At 43.5% G+C, this 23709-nt stretch overlaps 1 protein-coding gene across 7 annotated transcripts in view; it reads right to left on the reverse strand.

Annotated features, from left to right (window-relative positions):
* Positions 1–23709, reverse strand: part of LOC136432300 (uncharacterized) — a 57747-nt gene that overhangs the window by 12856 nt on the left and 21182 nt on the right. For 3 of the 7 annotated variants that reach the window (XM_066423495.1, XM_066423503.1, XM_066423531.1), the window contains exon 2: positions 1347–1569. In XM_066423495.1, the coding sequence (XP_066279592.1) occupies positions 1347–1569 (223 nt within the window). Of the gene's footprint in view, positions 1–1346; positions 1570–5563; positions 5726–6010; positions 6436–10442; positions 10585–23709 lie in introns of those variants that run through there. The other 4 variants (XM_066423524.1, XM_066423520.1, XM_066423510.1 and 1 more) reach the window with 4 other exon arrangements.

A 23709-nucleotide genomic window follows, 5' to 3' on the forward strand; every position in this document is an offset into this window, starting at 1 on the left:
GACGTCACGGTGAAACAGTGCTAGTTCCGTGACGTCACAAATGGGTAGGGCCACCAGAGACAACGCTGAGTAATAAGCATACCGACCATGCCTCACAGACATGTCTCATTTTCCAGTTCTGTTCCGAAATTGTTGACATATTCTCGTAAATGGAAGGTCCCTACACTACACAGCCTCGTGCATTATTTTCAGGCCGTGCTTTGATTTAAGTTTAGCCAATCAATGAAGTTGGTTTAGCTGTTTCTGAAAGACCGGATCTACCTCTAGTTTTATCTTCAGAGTGAAAGTGTGATATACTACGAGTTTACCTTGATTGAACGTTTCCGAAACCTAATTGAATTTACCGGTGACAGTTCTCAGTTGAATTGACAGGAGAGTAACGGTTATCCGGGGAAACAAATTCCACCCGTGTTTTGACTTGAGATAACCTGACAGCCCGGACTGGGACACTTTACTCCCTCCCTCACAAAACACAACTAGTTTTACTTTCATTCGTGACTTCTGGGGTTTGGCCCAGTTGCGTCTGTCTTGGGTTCGAGGGTTACATAGCTTCAAGTCTTGAACGAATTCGAAAGAAATGTGTATTTTCTGCGACTTTTACAGTTTATAGTCCCATTTCGTGTGCGATAGTACTGATAGGTTTCTTTATTTGCAGGAAATCAAAACAGACTGTAGTTTTTGGGCTGGTGAAAGATACCGGAAAACTTTTATGTGGTTTAAGTCTAAATGTTTTAACACTGTCCGTGAAAAGAGAAAGGTACTACCGGTAGTCTAGTATTCTGTAAAGCAAACATGATGTATGTAGACGGTGGTACAACTGACTCCGGAACTTGCTGAGAGGAATACATATGGCAGCGAGACCGTGTGTCAACTGGCTCGTGCTCTAACGTTGACAAGCACCAGGGAAGTGCGTAAGGCCCGAGTTTTCTCAGCAAAGAAACCCGCAACTTGACGCCGAGTTTTCAGCACAGTGTTTACAGGGCCAACATGGAGCCCAGCTGGGCAGACGTGGTGAAAATCGTTACATGTAGGATTGCTGAAGGAGAATTAACGGAATAGCCTGACCATTACCCGCAAATAGAGATTAAAACATTGTTTTGAACATCAAAGAATATACGATTCATCTGTTTAAGACACTACAGACTGTGTGAAAATAGTACAGAGGGCACATGCGTAAATAGCTGGAACGATCAAGACCTAATGCTGGCAAAGACCCAAATGTGACGAGCACGAGTTACTCCCGGTGCGTTGTTTTCATTTCTACCTCCCAGTGAACCGAACAAAACGATTCTACACATTCAACATCAACCATAACAACAACGTAAGGAGAAGGAGTTTGTGCTTACCTAGTAGTAAGAGCATTAGCCTGTAAGAAGGCGTTGTTGGTCCGCTATAGCTGCACATGGTGACGCCTCTTCTGGCTGTATCCTTGTGGTACGATTTTCCAACCGTTTCTAAACGTTCGTGGCCTGGCCTAAAGCCAGTCGTACACTGCCGGGTAATCCTCTCCCGACGTCTCCTTGAAGAATTTCCTTCCAAGTTCTCTTCCTCAGTTCTTGGGGTACGCTCCTGAAGGAAGACGGAGAGGAGAAAAATGTTACACGGGTTTGTGAGAAGCTCGAGAGTTGTCCGGGTCGGGAGGGGGGGCCAGAGGTCAAATTATTGAGCACCACATGGTGTCCAGTTGCTGTCGTGTGTGCCAAACCCTCAAAATAAATGGAAACGGCCTGCATTGTTTACATCCGGCAGCAATCTACTGGAGAAAGACCTGGGAGTCATCCTGGTTACTATATGTCAACCCTCAGATGGTCGCTACCTATCGACCAATACATAAATCTATTGCAGTGGCCGTAGATGTAAACTCCCATGAAATGATCTTGATTGACTACAGCATTTTTTCGATCAAATTGTCTCATGTAACAAGTCAATAAAAGACAGGAAAACATGAATCAGAAATTGAGGGGTTACCTGAAATCACTTAATATTAATAGTTCATACTACAAATTTATAAGTTTGACTAGAAATAATTGACACTTGCGCATGGACGAGCAATGTACTTATGTTGTACTAGTCGCTGGACAAGGTTAGAAGGTATGTGGAGTAAGTTAAGCCTGTTACCAGCATACAAGTCTCGACATTTCTTCGACCCCAAAAATTTAGCGGTACAGTTACACCATAACACAATCCAAGGCCAAGACGTGTTGGCCTTCACACACAAGTAAACTTGAAGAACGCGGCGGAAACAGAACGCCTTCCGCCCCGTTTGCCAATTCCATTTGCGTCCATTCCCGAGCTTGGCCCCGTGTGATGTCATTATCTCGCACCGACCCGGAAAAATCATAACAAAAGCCAGACGAATGAAATTTGCCGGCTTTCTGAACATGTAACTCACATGGGTACTACCGAGTCAAGACAAACGTTCTAGCTTCCATGATCCACGAGTCAACTCTTCTCATCACCTGTTGTCATTTATCTACATGCCTAAACTGGATCCATCTATACTTCCAATCCAAATTAGCTCTGGTCAGAGCAGTTGGTCTCATATCCGAAATCTATCCATCTTTTCAATGAGGTAGAAACAGCCTTTGAGCAGGATGATGGGTGCAAATCACATCATATCATATCTTATCGTTGACTCTTTAGCTACAGAAAGACCGACAGGATACAGAGTTACAAAGAGGCTACAGAAAAGGTCCCAAATCTTGGATGAGTATCCGAACTGAGCGTACTACTATGTAGCACTCCCATAGCATCTCGGCTGAGGGATATATCGAACACATGACAGGGTCGCTGGGAAAGTCAACACGACAGTTAATCAACGGATAATGGGCATACCTGCCAGTCCTGTCTCGAAAACAGTGACAACGAGGTTATGGACGAAATACACGATATTCGACCGCATAAAACGACAAAAGAAAGGTATTTCAAACACGAAACTTTTAGACGAAAGAACCCCGATTCGAAAACTATATGATACTCTAACATAAACGCTTCGCCTACTTACATAACAAATTACATATCATCCAATATTCCGACATATGTGGCCTTTCTGGTGTCTTCGCTGGTGCTAAAATGGTGGAGGTGGGAAAAGAAAACATTTCTGATCGATCGAACAAAATCAACAAGGCCCCGTTCTGGGACCCACTTGTGGTGCAACAGGTGCTAACGAATCACCATCCTATAAAACAGAACGTTTTAAAACCCACCGACAAACAGAAGACGTCGCGGCGACAAAATACAGTTGTTTTCCAACGATCCAAAAGTGCAAAAGCTTGTCTGACCACCAAAGAAGTGACGAAGGTCACACCTTAATGTCGCACCACAATGACAATTCCAAGATGGCGGTCGCGTGACCCGTCGGTGTTGAAATCCGACGCCGTTATTCAGGTGAGTGTTGTTTTAGCGTCGCGTCCGTTTCAAAAACCTCCTTGTTCAACCCGAAGCATAGTCCCGCTTCCCCTATACCTTCGTCCTTGTTAGCTTAGCCCTAATATGGACTGGTCATCGCTTTTCTGAAAGGGAAACCAAGGAATTGTCATTTCCTTCTTAGCAACTTCGGTAACACTTTTGTTTGGGATCTGGCTAGCTGACTCATCATGGCGAAACGGACAATGTATCCGACCCACGACAAAAATGTTTCGCGGCACTTCTCAAGCTAACAAAGGGTCCGTGTACACGGAACATCTTTATTTTGTAGCCTGTTGTCCGTGTGTCTGTGCCGTGCACTCTTTCCTTTCATTTCCCTGCACAAATATTGACAGGCTATTGTGTGCAATTGTCTACCTCCGGAATTTGGAACATCACAATCAGCGCAACGGGGGATCTTTATTAACATATTCTGCGGCTGTCAAAGTCGTAACGTCACGCTGAGAAAATAATGGATGTGACTTGACTTTTTATTCTTGTATCTGTCTCGGATAAGGATGAATTCACACAAGATATGTCGTCTGATTTTTTTCCCGCGCACACTGAAAGTCGATCCAGGCTTGAAGCGTGCATTTAGAACTTTCCACTGTTTTGGGAAGGGGTCCGTGAGGATACTTTACAGCAGAAGACAAAGAGAACAAAGCTGACGAGTATTTGCACTTTACACACATGCTGGTTTCACAGCCAAGTGTTAATTGTGGAGGTTTGTTACAGACGCAACTTTCAAAGCAGCCGCACCACGCTATGTAGAAGTGGACGTTTTAGAGCGCGACAGTACTAGTAACGCTGAACTTCAACAGAAAACAAAGTCTGCCTTTTAACCGTTTGTTCAGTTTCAGAAGTCAACGTGTCAGTCCAATGGTTCGATGATTCTGAATATTTCTGCAACCGATAGTTTGTGGGAAGCACTAGTCTGATGAAGAAACCTGTATACATACACTCGTGATACAGGATGTTATACATGTATAACGTCATTGGATACATAGCAGATTTAACGTAAGAAATGAATGGAAAACACTAATTTCGCCCTGTTTTTGTTTGTCTCAAGGTTAATAGTCTCTTTGATATGGTAGGAGACAATGGTGATTTTCTTCCCGTTGTTTGTCATGGCGCGGAGGATGATTAGACCAATCAACACGGACAGCAGGGGACCATAAAACAATCGCCAATTAGACACGGGCGGTTACGGGCGACCCGTGGGAGACTTCACAACTTGCCGGGGGATTTCCTCCTCCCGACATGGGGGATCTCTGAATTTTCAACCATCCTCTGCATAGACAAACTGGAACGAAACGCTGAACTCCAAACACAACAAATTGCGAAAGGGGAGAGCTTGGCACATCTGATTTGGGTTCCGCGGGATTATGATGGAATTATTCACACCTTTAGCGACAGGACAAAGATCAAATGCAGTCCCTCAAATACAAACGTTGCTTTTCATTACTTGTTGATATACTATCAGATGTACAAGACAGTACATGAAAATACACATGATCTCAGTTCAGGTCTAGAATATCATACTTCGTCTAGAACACACACACACAGGTACAGGAAAAAACTCAACAACAACTGAACTTGTGAGAAAATTCACACCGTTTTTTAACGAGACCGTATGGAGAAATCTGCTCGGAAATTTCAACTCAAGTTATAACACGATCTCGACAAGATGGCTGACTACATTTTTTCTACCTGCCTGGGCCAGCTGACGTGTTTGTTCACCTGTACCGAACGGCACGTTGGGATAAACACACGGCAAAGCCGCCAGCTTTGCACCAACAACCAACCGTGGAAGTTAAAACAACCCTCCCCTCTGGAACAACAAGCGGAAGTCTCGCCCCGAGCTAACGAATTCTTGGCGACGGAAAAACACACAGAAAATGAAGTCACTACGTCTAATAAGTCTACGGCGGACTTATATAGTAATGTAGTGGATAAAGCCGGCCAAGAACAAGTCGCCACAATTCGGCGTCCAATCTGGTGTGAGTAAATCCCTCAGAGCTATCTGATAACGGAACAACATGGCCTTTTAAACCGACCAATTTAAATTTACAGACGACAAGCCCTGGCAGCAAATGAAGTTATTTCGGTCCACAAAATACACAAAATTGACCCAATCCGGGGTTAATAGACCACATACCTGCTTCTAACCCGGGTCTGGAGTGCCTGATAGTTGGAATTGGAGGAAAATTGGTAACACTGCGTCCTGAGCGGTTATTTAAACGGAATTTGAAAGAGACTCGTACTAGGTTCCACTTACACCTGTGGCGTGTCCCACAGGTAAACGTACTACTGCGCATGTGCACAGGTAACGGTCACATCTGAAAGGGCACGCAGACTACGTTACACAGTAACTAGACAAGGCGACAGGTTTTGGGTGTCCAGGGCGGCTACGATTTCAGACGAACCTACGCCCCACGCGGTCCCTTCCACAACACAAAACTGAAAACGTTGGTGGTGCGGGTGGATTAGAACGCGCACCCTGGCGTGAAACAGGGACGGCTTACAGGGCAAAATTCCTGGCCGCCGCGAAACACTTGACTGCTATCGCTATGGAAATAGCTAAGTGGTAGGGAGAGATTGGTACCTTGCAAGCTGGTTCTGTCGGGTGGCAGCCAGTAATGAATGGTTGATTCCTGGTGAAAGTATATCCTATGAGTTCACGCAGAAAACAAGTACAGCAGGCTTAGTGGCAGACAGGTAAGTGAGACGTCCTCACAGTGCACTGAGCTTGCTTGACTAGCAGTCCTCAGAAGTAACCGTGTGGTTTGAACTGTACCAAATCCTGGAGGAAATCCGCACACACGAGCCGGCCGCGGTACACACAACACAGGATACTCCGGAATAACTCACAACGTCAGATCATGCACCTGCCTATGTCCTCACCTTCCACCTTCAAACCATGATTCCTACAGATTGCGTCACGTCGCTATTTCTGCCGATTTTCTGACCCCCAAATCAGCCACGCACGCCAGCCTCCTACACAAGTCAACACTTTACCTAAATGACTCTCCAAATATGGTCCTACTGCTCCCACAGCGGTGATTGTCAGTCATTGGATAAAGAACGCTGTGGACAAAATGCCGAGCTCTGATTGGTTCAGACGACGAAGTGATGCAGAACAACATGACGTCACCAGGTGATAACCAAGAACACTTGGCGCGCGCTGGTATGCAAATAAGCTATGTTACCTGTGTGGAATGGGCATTTGGGTGGAAAAGTCAGGAACAAATCAAGCGGAAAAGGGCACAATTGGGGGAAGATCGTGCCGATTACCGCGCACAAAACCCACATGCCTGCGGGTACACTTAACTTAATCCCTCCGTATCTTTATCCATGTTCTTTCACCTGCAATTTTCTACTAGAAAACCTCGTCAAAGAAAGGGCGTGAACTCTACAGGGGCTTACAAGTAGGGTAAATTCTATAAAGTGAAAACACTTTAAGTCAATAAACATCCCAGCGACTAAACGATCTCATTCTCAGAACTCTTTGTCCTTCAAACACGGTGAATTCAGGACTGCACAATCGGCCCTAATCCCGGCATATGTTCTCTGCAGTGTTTGTACTAAACAGGTAGTCGGGAAGCTAGTTCCTGTGTCGTCTGAAACACGCCAGACTCGGAGGAATCCAGAAGGACAGGGGGTTTGTAGTTTGTGTAAATATCCGAGTGACTCCAGCGGGGTCAGACAGCCATGTTTGGTCCCGGGGACGGGGTCCTTTGAACACACCGTCCAGGTAGATGCCTATCACACTACAAACTTTAATACCGGAAAAACATGGGCGAAACGGACGCACGTTATCGTTTTGCTTTGTCATAGACACATTCAAGATTGGAATCAACTAATCCTGGATAATTAAGAGGTTTTTATCTTCTGTGAGATAGCAGGCATCATACGAAACATAACTCCTGCCACATACCAATCGTCCCATCGGCCCCCTTCTGTCTACCGCCATACAGGTGAAACCTTCAGACTGGATATTAAGTTACACACATGTTTAACCTGCGTCCATCTAAGTTACGGCCATTAGCATATCTGCTGGCAGGATTTGACAGTTACAAACTACCAGGCCTTGAAGTCCTCTTTACACAGAAAACAGACGGGACAAAAGGCCACCTTTGGAAAAGAGCATGGACCAGTATTTGTACTAAATAATGGGACGTGCGCTCACAGGTGGACTTTTGTTTCACTCAGGCCATCTTTACTCGATTCAGGTATGTCCAGAGGTATGTCCTTAGATACGGGCTAGTGAAAACGTGTATATCATCAGTCGTACCGAGATGATAATTCAAAAGAAAAAGAAAAATTATGGACTTTTGGTTCTGAACCATCAGGTGGAACTATGTCATTTTCTTTGTTTGGCATTTGGTACATAAAAAGAGTATGTAGTTATGCTGGTTCGTGGTCTTGTTCAGAAATCTGGAAGGGGGGGGGGGCACGCTCAACTTACTCAGGTGCGCCCTCAGGAAATCCGCGGGAAATGTCAACAAAACGTCGTCCTTTGTGATTCAGGTGTGCGAGGATTGGAACGTTTAAAATCCGGACATGACTTGACATGAGTGTAGCCCCAGGCCAGACAACGGGGTCTTATCTTACACAAGTACTCTCTTCAGTGTCTCCGGGAATAACTCAAATCAAATGTCTCTCCTTTGAAGACAAGACAAAAATCCTACAACTTACAAGGGGTGGACGATCAAAGCTCTATCGCCATCACAAGGATTTAGTTACCAAAGAGATGATATCTATGATAGAATATTGTCTGCAAAGATGAAACAGGAGATTTGTTTACTGAGTCCTAACCTCATTAAATCTTACCTGGTGGCCCTTTCGGTAGTATTAAGGACATTATTGGCTTCCGTAGTTAATCCACGGGTATTACATCCCCCATGTGAGGCGAGGTTTGTTCCGGGTTGCTACAGATACAAATTTTATAAGACTGATTAAACGATGGAAACAACTACATGTGTAATACAATTACTGTCCATTCAAACGTAACAATTGTTATAAAAGGATTGGGTCAAATAATCCAAAATGTGATAGGAACTACACGCGGTCGATTAAATCAAATGATACAGCAAAGTAGGCTAGCTGGCTTTATCATTCACTCATGTTTTTATTTTTTCTCAGTAAAAATCTTTATTATCATGTGACATTAAATATTCATGTACACCAGCATACTGTGTTTCTATTTGTTTTTACTTCCTCGTCAGTTTTCGTGTTCCCACCACAATAGACGCCTACGGACTGAGACAATCCGGATTTGTAACCACAACAGCAGCAGGACTTATTACCTTACAAATGCTCGCCTGTAAAAACGACTGCAACTTAACTGGTCTCTAGTCTCTTGCCCTGTTTACATAATGTATAAGGCCTTTGTTTACACATATGCTGCTGTGTACATGCATCTCACGTAAAATTCAGCATACAAGTGGCAGAGATGACAATATTATGGGCAGTTTAATGGGTAGGAAAATGCCGAAAATGCAAGTAATTGTGAAAGAACAATTGAGAAATGTTGAAGTGGTGTTTACACTGCGTAGGTGTGTAACAGGATTGGTATGGGTACTGTGAATTCGTCATTTATTGACGTAACGTCAAACATGATTCATTTTCTTCAAAGAATTAAGGCGGAAAGATCAAAGAGCCTCGTAAGAAATTATGGAATTACAGCTTTTCAAAAATTAATTTAGACATTTTAGTTTCATATTCAGTAGATCGTAATTGTCTGCTTTTATTACAAGGCGCTCGTTGTTATGACTGTTGAACACTGGTTCCTCTTATAAGACTAGTAAATATAACTGAGATGTGATATTACATACTGTATCCGTAAATGAGAACTTGTGTCAAAATTAGATGTTTTTATCTGTCCAACTTTAAGTTCTTTGCTTATCATATTATCATATACTTTTACAACCTTTGCTAGACATTTAGTATATTACCTACCCTTATAAATATAAGGATACTCCCGGTACTGTAACGAAGCCTTTACAACTTAATTGTTGAAGGGTCTAATGACTCTCAATTCAAAGCAAATTTATGATCTAATTTCAATGCACCTACCTACCACCGTCATACGGATTACTTCTCATTTTCAAGTGGTACAGCCCTATGCCCTTTGACCGATCGCCTCCCTGGCCTCACACGGAAGTTTCCAAGCTGACGCATAGTAAAGGTTTCGGTCGCAAAGCCTGATCGCAGCATCAAAGTGCCAAGACGTGACCAGCTAGTGCGTTGTCTGTAAAAAGGTATCCGATCATCATGTCTGAGAAAGCAAGACTGACGTACTTCAACGGACGCGGTCGGGGCGAGTCCATCCGCTTCATGCTGGGGGCCGCAGGTATCGAGGTAACCCGAAATTGTATTTTACCAAGGAGGTATTAATCTTGATTTTACATAGCCTCCATAGATCGTATTTTGTTTGCCCGATATGTTGTCCAATGCTTAGAATGTGATCATATCGTACGATTGAACCTATGCAACATATCATCACCACGGGGTGATACATGTATATATGGAAAGCACATGTGCGCGGGTACAGGCATGCATGATACAAGTCATACGCGCCAAGATCTGACCGTTTATATACAGTCAGTATGCAGAGGCAGCTGTAGTCTAGTCTATTAATAGATCAACTGTCATTCCGCTTCTAACTAGTTCTGCGCTGCACTGCTTCACGTTCACTAAAATATGGAGCAACACGCTTCAGGGTTGAGGTTGACCCTTCACCTTTGACCTTCCCTGCCCATCACGATACGATTCAATGTAACAGTCTACATTACAATGACCTGCACAACATTAGAAAGACATATCAAATAATTTGCACTGGTAATAATAATGTCGACAATACCTACCTAAAACATTGCACTGTCTCAAAGCAACACTTATAATATAACAATAGGAAAGCCGAATATAACTTATGAGTTATGTACACAACCCCCCCTCCCAACTCTGCAAAGTGAAGTGCAATATAGGAGCAGTAATCTAGCAAACTTCGCAATAACGAAAGTTACTGAACTGACCTCACGTAGACCTGAGAAGATGATATCCTTCACGAGAAGTAGGTGTGACCAGAATCAGCTAGATTAGTTAAAAACCAGAGGTATTTCGAAGATTAAAAACACTGCGCACAAATTCCAAGAAATTCAGACTCTTTCTGAGCGAGAGGTCGACCTCGTTTTGGTCCCATGTACACCTGTGCAAGCGAATAGAGGCGTGTTCATACAGGTATGCACAGGTATGGCAACAGGTGAGGTAGAACACATGGCTGCATAACAACGTAATCAATAAGTCACGGGGAACAAGTGCCAGGAGTGGGCGGGGTTTAGAAGGGAACGCGTGCACTTTGACATGCATCGTCAAATGAAGCCATATCAAGACGAGTTATCGTGATTATTTAAGCATATAGGAAAATAGTTATAAAGCAGGTGTTGGATTTTCGGTATTAAGTGGATATTTTTCGAAGAAAGTTGTAGAACGCGGCAATGAAATCTGTTTGCACCATAAGCTTGCCTTTTCAATTCAACTTTGATATAAGAATAACAGTCTTGAAAGTTGAAGATTGAAATGAAGGCACGGCAGCCAATGGCATCTCTAGGAGACTTTTCGACGAAATGTATGCGTAAGTGAAGCGTTCTATTGTGTATTGTTTCGGAACACAACACTGGCGTCTTTTTATCCAGCCAACCCGCACCGCCTTGGTAAGTAGTACTAAGTACTGATGAAAGAAAACCACTGATTCGTTCCTGACGGAACCGTTTGAACTTCCGCCAAGAGAAGAGCTGACTTGAGTACAGTATTGCCACTTTCTGCCCCTCCACCGATCGAACATGACAATACTAACACCGGCACCGCTCCGTCCTAGAAGCCTCCCCACTGACCCGTATCCTACCCGTACTGTCCGATTATTGATCACATCGATTTTTGTAACCGATACCAGATTACAGCGCTGGAATTATTGAAGAACCGTTAACACACGGCCTTGTAGTCTTAGTAGGTTTTTTTTGTAGAAATATTTGCTCTTTTTTTTTGCTTCAAATCCATTTCTTTGTGGTTTCTACACATAATACTCCATTGCTCTCATGAGGGTTTATCCATATGCCATGTAGACAGTTTTCGGTTTTCGTTCCTGTTCCGTTAAAAACCGTTACGCTATGAAGAAGGCAAATACAGAGGATTCGGCATCAGGGACCGAGGAATGGGCGTGGCTACAGTCTTGTACATGCACAATCTTACGTTATAGCTTGGTTTGGTAAACAATCCACTCAGCTTTGAATTGCAAATTGAAGCGATGAAACTATACCGAAAACACTTACATGTACAGCAGCTCACAATCTCACACAATCATATCGCAGGGTAAAATATGTAAGACATAGTGTAATGCTATCATGTGAATCGTGTTGCAGTGCCTCGTGCAATATGCATGTCGTGCTTTAAGTGGGTTTGTACATTAACAACCTTTACCGCTCTTGTATCAACAGAACACGAAGCAGTCCAAAAATAGCCTATCGTAATCAAAGGTCAGACTTGCCATTAAACAGTCACACAGTCATATCACACCAAAGAGCTTAGTCAAAGCTACAATATTACTCATATGCTTCCCAGCAACGTTATTTTGTCAACATGACACATTGGCGTACAAGGTGTCTGACTCATGTATCATGTAGCGTTATGAAACAATAATGATAACAATTCATAGTCCTACGCCTCAGTGGTTTTACGGTCCGAAATCTGGTCTTCAAATTTTCATTTTCGGTCCCTTGGAAATCGCTAAGCCACGAAGGAGGGTATATATAGAGGATTACACATCAGAGACGGATGGATCGGCGTAACCAGACTATTTCTTAGTATTACATTGTTCATTTTGGAAGGTAAACACAGCGATGTCATATACCCCTTTTCAGCGATGTCATATACCAACAGCTCATGATTAAACAGTTTCTAGAAATAGTAGAAAATTATGATTTTAATAACAAAGTTGACACTTGTAACCTTAATATCGTAGTTTCAACTTCCCGCGGAATTACGATTGTAAGATCAAAAAGAACTGGTGAGGATTCCCGTCCATGATTAATCTGTTTATATCTAAATCCACCAGACCGATGCTTGTCGGTCAGATCAAAACCCTGCCTTACCATCACAGGTTGATGTAATCCCCGTTACAGAGACTCAGTAAGATCTTAGCATAATCCACGCACAAGATGCTGTTCCAGATACGGTATGGAGAAAACTGATTAAAGCACGGGGTGTTGTATGCATGGGAAAGGGAGGGAAAGAAGACATTGAACCGGTGTTTACCTATACCTATGTGATGACGATATTTCTCTAGACCGTTTTAGACTTGCAAAATAACGACAGCAAGTATTTTGTCCCACCGTAACAGTGCGTGGCCTTTGGGTGACTGTCATCGAAACCACAGGCGAACAACATGGCACCCCGCCAAAGTAACCACAGGTTAGCTCGGCATATAAACGAGTAGGGTTGGCCGACACTTGTTGGCTTCTTTACAAACGGTTGACCTTAGAGGTTAGAGGTCAAGTGGGCGTAATTTAGGGTCAGCTCCCCCGACGTGGCGTTGGCTACTCGGACTGTTATAAGGTAACAAAGGGCTCGTCGTTTTGCCAAAATGTAACCGAAATTACTATCCTCTCAACATATCGAAAAGTAGTTACAACTTAAACAAGATGAACTTTTTACTGGTTTATTGTGACGCCGTCAAGCGAGGATGATTTCACCGGGTAAATAACCAACATGCCGCCTGTCTTGTGCAAGGAAACGTGGAGGAATTATAGCTGCATACAGCTTAGATGACGTTTGTCGAGTCGTTTTAGTGCGTGGTTTTATACATTCAACTGAGGCCACATAGCGTATTGATATGGCATTTTTGTTGCCTAGGGTACATTTTCAGCACCATGGACAGGGCCATAGCTGGAGATTCACTCAATCAGGGACGTCGACTTGGCAAGGTTGTTCGAAGTCGTGCAAATGGGCTTAATATACCACAACAAAAGGTCACCATTCTGTCACGACATCCTGGTTTGTTGGCATAGCATTTTTCTTGCCTTCTAGACGCTTCTTCTCACCCCTGCACTGACAGTGATGAGTCGGGAAAAAGGCATCAGAAGAATTTTCAATCACCGGTCCTGTTTGTCTCCGAGGCGTCTTAATCTGCGTCAGTAGATCATCATGTCTTCGCAGAGACGGCTCGCCGACATTTCAGACGATCTAGTTTCATAATTCAATACCGGATCGTCTCCCGGCGCGGAGATTGCTGACATATTGTCATCTGGTCTGCGTTCTTGATTACATTTCCATAAGGTGCATACACCACAAGCAAGACAGGGCTGTATTTCAGTCCATTGTATACCAGATTGCATCTATTGTATCTTTTCACGGCACTGTAGTTTTAATAGTATTCGCAGAACAGTCAAACACATCATGTGGAACGTGAATAAATGTTATTTTGATGGATGAGACAGATTTTCCGCACACCCCTCCGGCTGCCCAAACGACGGTGCTATGTTAGACTTGTCTCTTTTGAAAGTGTGCTCGCGTTGGATATATCTCATAAGACACAAAGCTACACCTGTATCAGTTTCCTCACATACATTGTAACAAAATTCTTCCGTGAATTATCACCGAAATATTCTCCAATGAATACTACACCTACCTGTATGAATAACCACTGAATCGTGACTGGTATGAGTAACCGTCTGTCGTGACGTACAAGACTGTGTGTACAAACACGTCCTCTATAGGACGGATATATTTCCCCATGGCAATGACGAAGACAAAACAATATCATCCTGTTGCTCAGGTCCGACCTTCGGGGCTAGACCAGGGGAAGTCATGAAGGATGGATATGAAGGAAAAACGTAGCTGTACCTTCCGGCTTGTCATGTCTTCATTTCTGTCACTAAGCACAGCACAGCACAGCTTAGCTATCTAAACTATTCCGTATCCACAAGGGCGTGATAAAACCCAATACGGCAATAGTGAGCACGGAAACATATTACAAGTGTCCCATAAATTACTGGATGGCAATTTCACACCAAAACGACAGTTACATAATTGTGAAGTCATTGTGTAACTGCAGTACAAGGTAGTACTATTTCCAACATCAACTATAAGAATTCTCTTTGCGTTGAAAAAGCACACCTTTCGGTGGAAACACCTGTTTGACTCTCGCGACAGATTTCCTACGTAGCTACGTTGTTGCTGTTTTTCTCCATGATTAAACATGAGATTCCACCTGCCAGTAACCGACTACAGACACTAGACAATTCGTGAGTTCACTAGCACTCAATCTGTGAGTTCATCAGGCTTGGAGCACTAATTCTAGTGGAGGCGAGTGCACAGGGCAAGAACTACCATTATGTGTTCTGTTGAACGAAAATACGTAACTATAGTCCTTGAATCAGACTGCAGAGTGACAACGATAATGGAGGTAAAACAAGTACAGTTATTTAGTTCAAGGGCTGTAGTTGAGGTCCTTTTGTGAGAGACCTGGGCAATCATCCTTGTGTGTCAAGAACATCTGTCTATTGATGTGTAGTCCCGCCTCTATATCACAGCGCGGCGTTGGAATGATGTACAATTTGTTCCCAGCAAGAAAATTGCTGGAGCCACCCGACTGAGCGCATCACTCCACATGTAATGATCAGAGTGGGTTTTATGAACAACTGGGAAGCAATCATAGGTGGGTGGCTGGTGGTGTTATGTGGATCATCAATTACGAATCTTACTGAAGTTCATATTTCATAAAAAGAAGATAATGAATTTCACTGTGAAGAGGTGTAAGACTAAAAGGTTTGGCAAACCTAGGATAGGGTTATACGAACACTCGACATTTTAAGAAGATAATGGCACAAATTCATCAACCATGGCCTAAATTACGTCCTTAAAGTCGTCGACCGATAGAACACTGTGTCAATAGGATCTTGCAAAGATATACCACAGGCGAACAGTACAGTTTCTCCTTGATCAACCAACTACAGTTCCTCAGTACTGGCGCACTCCTCAACTTTTCCGCTTGACACAACTGACCTGTGCTACCAATCAATACCGACTGTGCCCTGGGTGCGCGGCAAAATCAGTAATGAATTTCTTGAAGCTGCATTTTGACGACACAAACTAGCGTTGCCCGCTAACAAACATATGAAATCTCTCAATACTGACAGAAGTCGGTGAACTCTTGATTCTCGCCACCCCAACCCAAATGCGCAGTGACACGAAGTCACCAGGATCAGTCCTCAGGGCTGTGAACGATATTCCACTTGGAGCCCGAGCACAGATGCACATCTATTTGCGACATAGTACATACACCTGATTTTTCTTTTCTTTTCAGGGCAGCGAGTGTAGGAGCCCCGCCTAGCAATCGGATGGCACCCAGGCTTGATATCTTACAGGCATTATGATCGTTAGCTACAGTAAATCAACACAAATAAACAACGCTATAAAATGTCTGCTTTCTGATCGCACGACGTATTCAAACTGGTATTCCAAGCAGATGGAGCACGTTTTCTTCGCGATCGAAAACCTCAAAAACGTGACCAACACGTAGGCGAATTTTCGATCCCCACTACCTGACGCAGATGAGCAGCGGTACCAGTTATCTGACCTCTGACCTAAAGCGCGGGAAACGAGCACCTCTGCTGGCGAGCCAATCTGTAGACACGTACCCAAACGTCAATCACTCCAGCATGCAAGTCAATTTTGTGGTGGACTTCGGTTTTATTCCGTTCGATCTTTCACCTCCATCTGTAGAAAATCACGTTCACGCAAAACGAGATAGATATATATAAAAGAAATGTCTCAGCTGATTTTGATTGAGGGTCTGAAATACACATTATAATTGATCGCACTTTGGATCAGAAATATAGAAAAAGACGAGTACAACAATAAGGTTCAATCGTATTGACTACAAGGGATAAACGTTAAGGTACTAAAACGGCATGGTCTTAAATGGCATTAACCCCCCCCCCCCCCCCTGTATTGCTCCACTTGTATGGGTTTTCATCATTATGTTCATTATATACTAACCACTGGTGTGTTGATATATAACAGACTAACATATGAAACACCGACTAGACATAATACAATACAGTACTTGACAGTTGACATCATTTTAGGCATCAAATGCCTGCTATGTGAGGTATACTTTCCCCTTGGTGAAATGGAAAAGGCCAACCACCGAGAGGTACAAATTAAAGCATGAGTACGTAGATTAGAGTATAACTCCCAGCCTGCTTGATCAGCGTAACTGGCGTTGATTGCCTGAGTCAGATTGGCGTGAAGGTCAGGGACTCGGGCGGCCGTTCTCACGGGGAGTGATCGCCACGGTAATTACTACAACAGCAGTACGTGCTAGTAGTGTGTCCATGTTTGCTAGGCCACGCCAACTCAATCATTAGTTATTGGGTATACGTGTCCTAATTTTGACCATGAAAACAGACCACTACATACAAATCTGTCAAGTACTTTTAGATATTTCCCCATTTAATTGCAATGGAAGTAACCTAGTACACCTATACATGTACGTTAGACAGCGCTAGTTGTCTCTATCATTGACGAGTTTTCTAAGTATTTTAACATCTACGAGTGTATAACTTTACTAAGAAGTTGGAACATTGCTCAGTGTGATTTTGGAAGCAAACGGTAGCCCTCTGGCCGGCTAACTTCTCTGGCAAATAATTAAACCTAGTTGGCCGATTTCTACTATCCCTTCTACCAACAGAGTCTGATAGAGACTTAACATTTGCCCTACGAATAAAAGAAAACGAGAAATTGCGGTTGTGTGTCCGTGTGTTATGTTTACTGCAGGTGTTTTGTGTTTGTTAGATGATGTCAGTAAGACGACGTTGATAGATCACCTGTCTGTGTAGTGACCGACCTCTGACGACAGGTATGCGATAAACTGTAACGAAGACGGCAGTGGTCATCCTTCTTCATGTCACAGTGATTTCAGTAAAGTCAGCGCATTATCTTCAATAACCTAGGCTACATGAGTAAGTGTCGCTAATGCTTAACGTTACATACAAGAATGCTTAGAATGAAACAAATAGCCGGGGCTCCTACACTAGCTGCCCTGTCAGTGTAGGAGGCCTGGTAGTAATAGGATGTCACCCAGGCTAAGAAACAAAGTGGACAACAGTCGAAAAGACTGGAGCTAGGCTATTAATATATCATATAGGCGTTAGAATATTTCTCTGCTCACTTATAATGGGGCTATTTTATCTCACGGTATCAGTGCAGTACACGTGAAGTTGACAAAAGTCCACGGCCACTTAACATGTTCTAATTCTTACGTTACTAATAGAGCTTGAGGAGGAAAACGGGAGCGCTGTGTAGAGGTAATCCTGTTTAGCGCCGGAGTGAACTTTGCGGCAAATGTCATATGCTAGCGTCATGTTACACAGACGGCCATTAACGATATTACTTATGACTAAGTTTACATTACTGTATTTTTCCTCTCTCAAATTTGGTTGTCTGATGGGTAGAAGCTCCTGGTACGTTTTACAGAATCAGTGCACTCTAGAATGTTGCCCTAAGTTTGCCCTAGCTGTTGTTAACTGTAGCACACTCCCCTGAGAAAATACCAAGACAAAAACGTTATCTGTTGTCATGTTTTCTCACGGCCTTGGCTGTGGATCCCACAACACCGACTGGCTAGAGGCGAGGACTTCTGTGTTGTTTCTAAACACACGACTGCATATGCTGGATTTCAACATTGTTTACTGTTGCACATACCAGCATAAATACATCTTGTCCAATCTGTGACATCTCTATAACCTCTGTGCTGTTGGGACTTCAAGAAATTAATTGATAATGGATATATCATATTGTTCACGTTTGAGAGTTCGTTGGTTTCAGGAACGAGATACATTGTTTTTAAATTGTTCTATGCTGTGGAACGATTTTAGGTTTGAATGACAGGTATTGATATGTCGTAATGTCTGGGACTGCGAGTAATAAAATCGTCCTGTTTTGGGAACATATCGTCAAAATTTACTGCTGTAACTGTTCATATTGTCCATTTTACATTATAACAACAAGCTAGATTTGGTTTGGTACTTTTTTAGGTATGAAATAACGTTGCACTAGACTTTAGGTCATGTTTGCTACTTGCATACCTTTCCTTGGACACAACATCGGCCCAGGTGAGCTCATGTTTGTTTTGTACATTCTCGGTCCGGGTCTGGGCGGAAATGACGTAACGCTTCAAAAATCCTGTATCTAACACCATACTACTGCCGTGAAGGTTACAATGGGTGGTAATCACTTTTTTTAAACACTTTGAAGAGAACACGTTTCACAAAAATAGTTAAGAGAAGTGTTTTACAAGAAGAGGGTACTTGAAAATGAAGTTGACCGGTTAAAGATTTGTGGAAGGAATTCAGCGGAACGAACAAGATTGAAAGAATGTGAAAACAAATAGTTTGGTACATAACAATACAACGAAACGCAAGGAAAAATGTTTTTGAAGATGGCATCCAAAACATGGATAAGGGAAGTTAGATCTATATGGACCTTTCAGTGTGACTATTTGACAGCCATACCATCTGGTCCACAGTGAACTTGACAGATGCCACTTACTAGTATCTTAATGAACGGGGATCTGCTTCTAATTGACAGGAATATTGTTTTCATGCTGCGCTGTCTTACTTAATGACATGGTGCCAACGGGAAGTCTTGGAACGTTGCAGGTGGTTGCTTGGATATGATGGGGAAATGGATTAGATAGTTTACGATTTTCGATATAAATATTTTGACTTTAAAGGTATGGTAAGACTACAAAATATTTGATGACTATTGATTGAGAATTTGAACACAGTGTGTCATCCAAAGACATTCGAATTGGGATTTTAAAAGGTCTGCATCAGGAGCTATTTCATGAAGTATTAATCTAAATGTATAAATCACAGTTGTGTTCTGGTTTTCTTCTGAACCATGGACAGTCTTGAGGGAGACGCTGTACAAGTTCGTGCTAAGACTCTGGTGCCGTGTAGGGAAAACAGCGGCTTAGGTTGAGCAAATGGCGCGCAGATCCACGGCATGTCCTCCTGGGTGCGCGGCTGTGAGAGTTTCAGTCAGCAAACATACATGAAGTGTTTATAGTCCCCGCGGAGCATCTGGCGCGTTAATTGGAATGAGAAGTGTTTTCTCCATCGATCGGCGTAAGGACAAGCTTCTGAAGAAACGCCGTAAGGGGAAAATATCCATCTGAAGATACCCTCTTTTTCCAAAAACTAGAAATATTTTCTAATTTCCTGATTTCTAAATTTTAATAAGAGTTATAGACCGTAGATCCGCCCTCAGAATCAGCGAGAAATCAAGATTTTCTAGAACTATATAAAGAATATACAAGCTTCTGTTGTTTCAAGTTCATCATTTCGCAAACATACACAATTATAAATGATTCCACCCTCCCACCATGAACAACAGAACAAAAAAAAACAAGCGAACTTTTTGAAAAAAATCTATCCATCCACAGCTATCGGTGCGTCACCCCAAACAATTAGAGACGCATATTTTGATATTGGAAGTGTTCTTCAATGTCAACTGGAGGAATGTTTGGTGTAAGAAGAACCCACCAGACGTCCTCGACATAGCCGGAGGCCTGGCCCTGAAATAAAACAGCGCCATGTTTTGGCTAAGAAGGGAACATGATTTGGACACAGCCGCGTGTTTGTGGTGTTTGGGGAGAAATAGTCAGGGTCAAAGTCTTTGGTAAGAGCGATGTGCCGAGTCCCCCGCTCACAGATGACAGGCGCAAACCACACAGGTACCGTCTGCTGAAAGGGAGGATTAACTCCTAACCACTGCTACAAGAGAACAACCTTGTCTGGCAAAACGTTTTATAAGACGTTGTTGCCTTAGACCCTGCTTGGCTTTGTAACAACAGAATGCGACGTTCACGTGCGTGATGGTGTAAGCAGTTTGACTTTTGAGCCTAATTGAACAAAATAAGAACATTCACTGCACCAAACGGAAAGCATGTATTTTTATGACCAGAATCCCCAATGCAACAACATGCTGTGGCCACTTCAAGTAAGAAAGAGCAACACAATTAGCAAAACCATGTCGATGTCTGGACGCCCCTGGCAGCAGTGCACAGAACTATCTAACAGACTGTGTCTGTAGACCCTCTCTACCTCTTGTGTTACAAACTTATCCTTTGTGTTGGGCACCGCTTTCCTGAAACCTGGCGGTGAGCAAACACGGAAAAACGCACAAACTCGGGGCAAGTGTTGCCCAATGACAAGGCCGGAAAGCAAGCGCGGGGATTAGGAAATATCTGTAAGACGGCGTAACGTGAAGCAGGACTGGCTGTGGAAGCCAGCCGTTTAACGGCAGGCAGATGGCCCTGGAGGCGACAAGGTCACGGACAGGTGGAGATAAGAGAGAAATACGGTCCTCAGACCGGCACTGGAGGTTATACAGCCCCGAGGGCTTTGACAGATTCTGTTATATAAAGATAAGGGTAAAATATGGTCCTCATATTGGATCTGGAGGTCTGACGGGTTCTGTTACTGTTTGAACGTGGGAGGAAGGCAGTAGGGAGAGAAGGAAAAGAAGGGAACGATCTGAGGGAGGGGAAGAGGAGGGATGGAAGGAGGACGAAGAACACCAAAGCTTACAAGATACACACTTAATCGTAATTCTCCTTTTTTAATTCACTACTAGTTTCCTGCCATATTGCGAACAGCTTATGTGTATCAAATGCGAATAGTTCACAGAACATTCACGCACGCACGAGCTTCAGTTAACGTTCAAGATGCACTATTTCAAACCCCGTACGGATCTGTCGAACACGCAGCTTGGGACATTGACAAGTACAGTAGTCTCAGCAAACAGCTCAAGGAAAGACACAATTGGTCTCCAGACATAACTACTAAAGCAAATATAGGTCTAAAGGGGATACCACTGGTTTACTTAAGTCTTCATTGAGAAATACAGATGAACCAACTTGAGAAGTTCTGAAGTTACAGTACGTGACAGCTAATCTCCAAGCAGATGTTAAGATGGTAAATGGTAACATTTTCTCACTGCATAGTTTCCCTGTTTCACAACCATCTTAGGAAAAAGGGGTAAACAAAAAACGTTATGATTGCTCTTCTAACATCTGCCTGAAAAATACGGGGCAGCCTGGATGACTTAACTTTCACCTGTCAGCACGACAGACCGGTGTCAAACAGTTCAGGCACATTGGGCACAGTAGCCGGAATGTTTCCGCCATGACCTGCCCGAGATGACAGACATCAGCCACGCTGTTGTTCTTAAGTGTTCTCTAACCCAAACTTTGGCTTAAGATTCTCTGGCAATCCAAATGAATCGTATCGAATGCCATAGAGTGGAATTCTCGTCGATGTCCATCTTACAGTCTTAGGGCCTGGTGATATTCGTCGTGTGAACGTAGTACGATCGCAACACTACGATCGCAAACTGAGGGTATTCTTGGGATAGTCGTGCATATGTTGCACAATACTTTGTTTAAAATTTAAAAACTGTTTTGTTACGAAAAAGACTGTCTTATATCTTTGTCGGCTGATTATATCAAAATCGTACGACGACCCACGACGGTTGTGACCGCGCCGTTAACTAGTCAATGCTTGTTCCACTCTCATCCACACAGGTACACACGTATTCATGTGTGGTACACGTTTGTGTGTTGAGAACAATCCCCTATCTACTATGTACACATCCACCTTTCTTTTTATGTGCTACAAAGTTGGCACAAAGTCAAGCCTTACTGCCACAATTTATGCACATCTATCGACAACTACATGGTACTGATTTCCCTCGCTATCTGTTGCTATTTACCCGGACCTCCTGGTAGCAGACAATCTAACAACCTGAAGACAAGACGGCGTGGCAGTCTTCAAGATAAGGCCCGGGAAACCTGTCAAGTTGCCGCCCTTGAAGTTCAAAGCTATCTGCCCCGCGCATATCAGGCGAGCCTGTCGGCGAGCTGCCCGCTGTCAGGTTTGTTTTGGGTCAGACCTGTCAGTTTGGTCGTCAGGTGGACTCGTGCCCAGGGGAGGTGGCGTCGTTCCCAGGGTAACAGGGTAGGTCGCAGGGGAGGGGAGAATTGACATGATTTGCGCCGTGACAAAGTGAGGTATTTTGTTGGAATATCAACACATCAGCACGGGCTTGTTAATTAGGCAGACGCTATTGCTATCGTTCATTGCACACGGTTACAGGCTGCGCGGTGTAACTGCTGTCAGAACGGCAGACAGGCGCCTTCCGCATTATGAGGATTGAAGTTGTTGTCTACTTCTGGGGAAAATGTTGGGGCACTCACGACATAGCCTGTTGTCTCAGGAAAACGTTACTGTGTCGTACTTGAACGGTTTCCTATCTGGGCAGTTAGGAAGTCAGTATGAGGCGTTGTTCCGGAAAACCCTAAACATAGACTAGGGACGACATGGGTTTGGGAGTACAAATACACATGATACAAGGCTCGTGTAGAGTACAAATACAAGGCCTTCATTGGCCGATGGACCACAGGAAGAATAGCTGAATTGTCAGGCTCATTATGGACCCGAAGAAAGTAAATCGAAGTCAATGTCAAGGCTTAGACGCATTTGATGGTTGTGTGTTTCCTTATGGAACTGCAGAACAAGTGCACGACTGCTTTCCCCTAATTTGAACCGAAGTCCCAACACATGCACAGGGCTTTTAAAACACTTGAAACTTGAAGAGGAAATAGGAGCCGGACATTGTGCAACATTGGCGGGACCTTGTCTGAACAGTCTGGTCGTGCTTGTCATCACAAGTTCTGTTCCTACATGCCCCTGTTGACTTCCGCTCTGACCCCCGCCTCGTCTGGACTTCCACTTGTCTCGCCTGCCCTGGGACCGAGATGGCGAGTGCTTTTTCACTTGCGTGCCATCCTGGGACAGAGATGGACTTTCCAGAACACAGCGTAGGTCAGACACTCCCTCAACTGTCTAATCTTATTTACAAGAGATGCGCTCTTTTACAGTGGATTTACAACATGTATGAATGTATGAATAAACCTCATTATTTAACACTAAACCCACAGCTCTGTATATTACCGAAATAATTGATTTAGCCCTACGCTTTACTCCAGGCACGCGCGGATGTACCGCCGATAAAGGGCTTCCGTCGCGGTCCCGGTAGATCATCAGATAATATCCATAAATCAGAATAATTGATCAAAGACTCCATAGACGAGGAACCCATACATTTACACACATCATCATGTACATAACACATATACTAAATATCTTTGTACAGATTGCGCCAGCAGAACTCCCTCAT

The sequence above is a fragment of the Branchiostoma lanceolatum genome, chromosome 1, assembly GCF_035083965.1.
Source record: "Branchiostoma lanceolatum isolate klBraLanc5 chromosome 1, klBraLanc5.hap2, whole genome shotgun sequence".
NCBI lineage: Eukaryota > Metazoa > Chordata > Leptocardii > Amphioxiformes > Branchiostomatidae > Branchiostoma > Branchiostoma lanceolatum.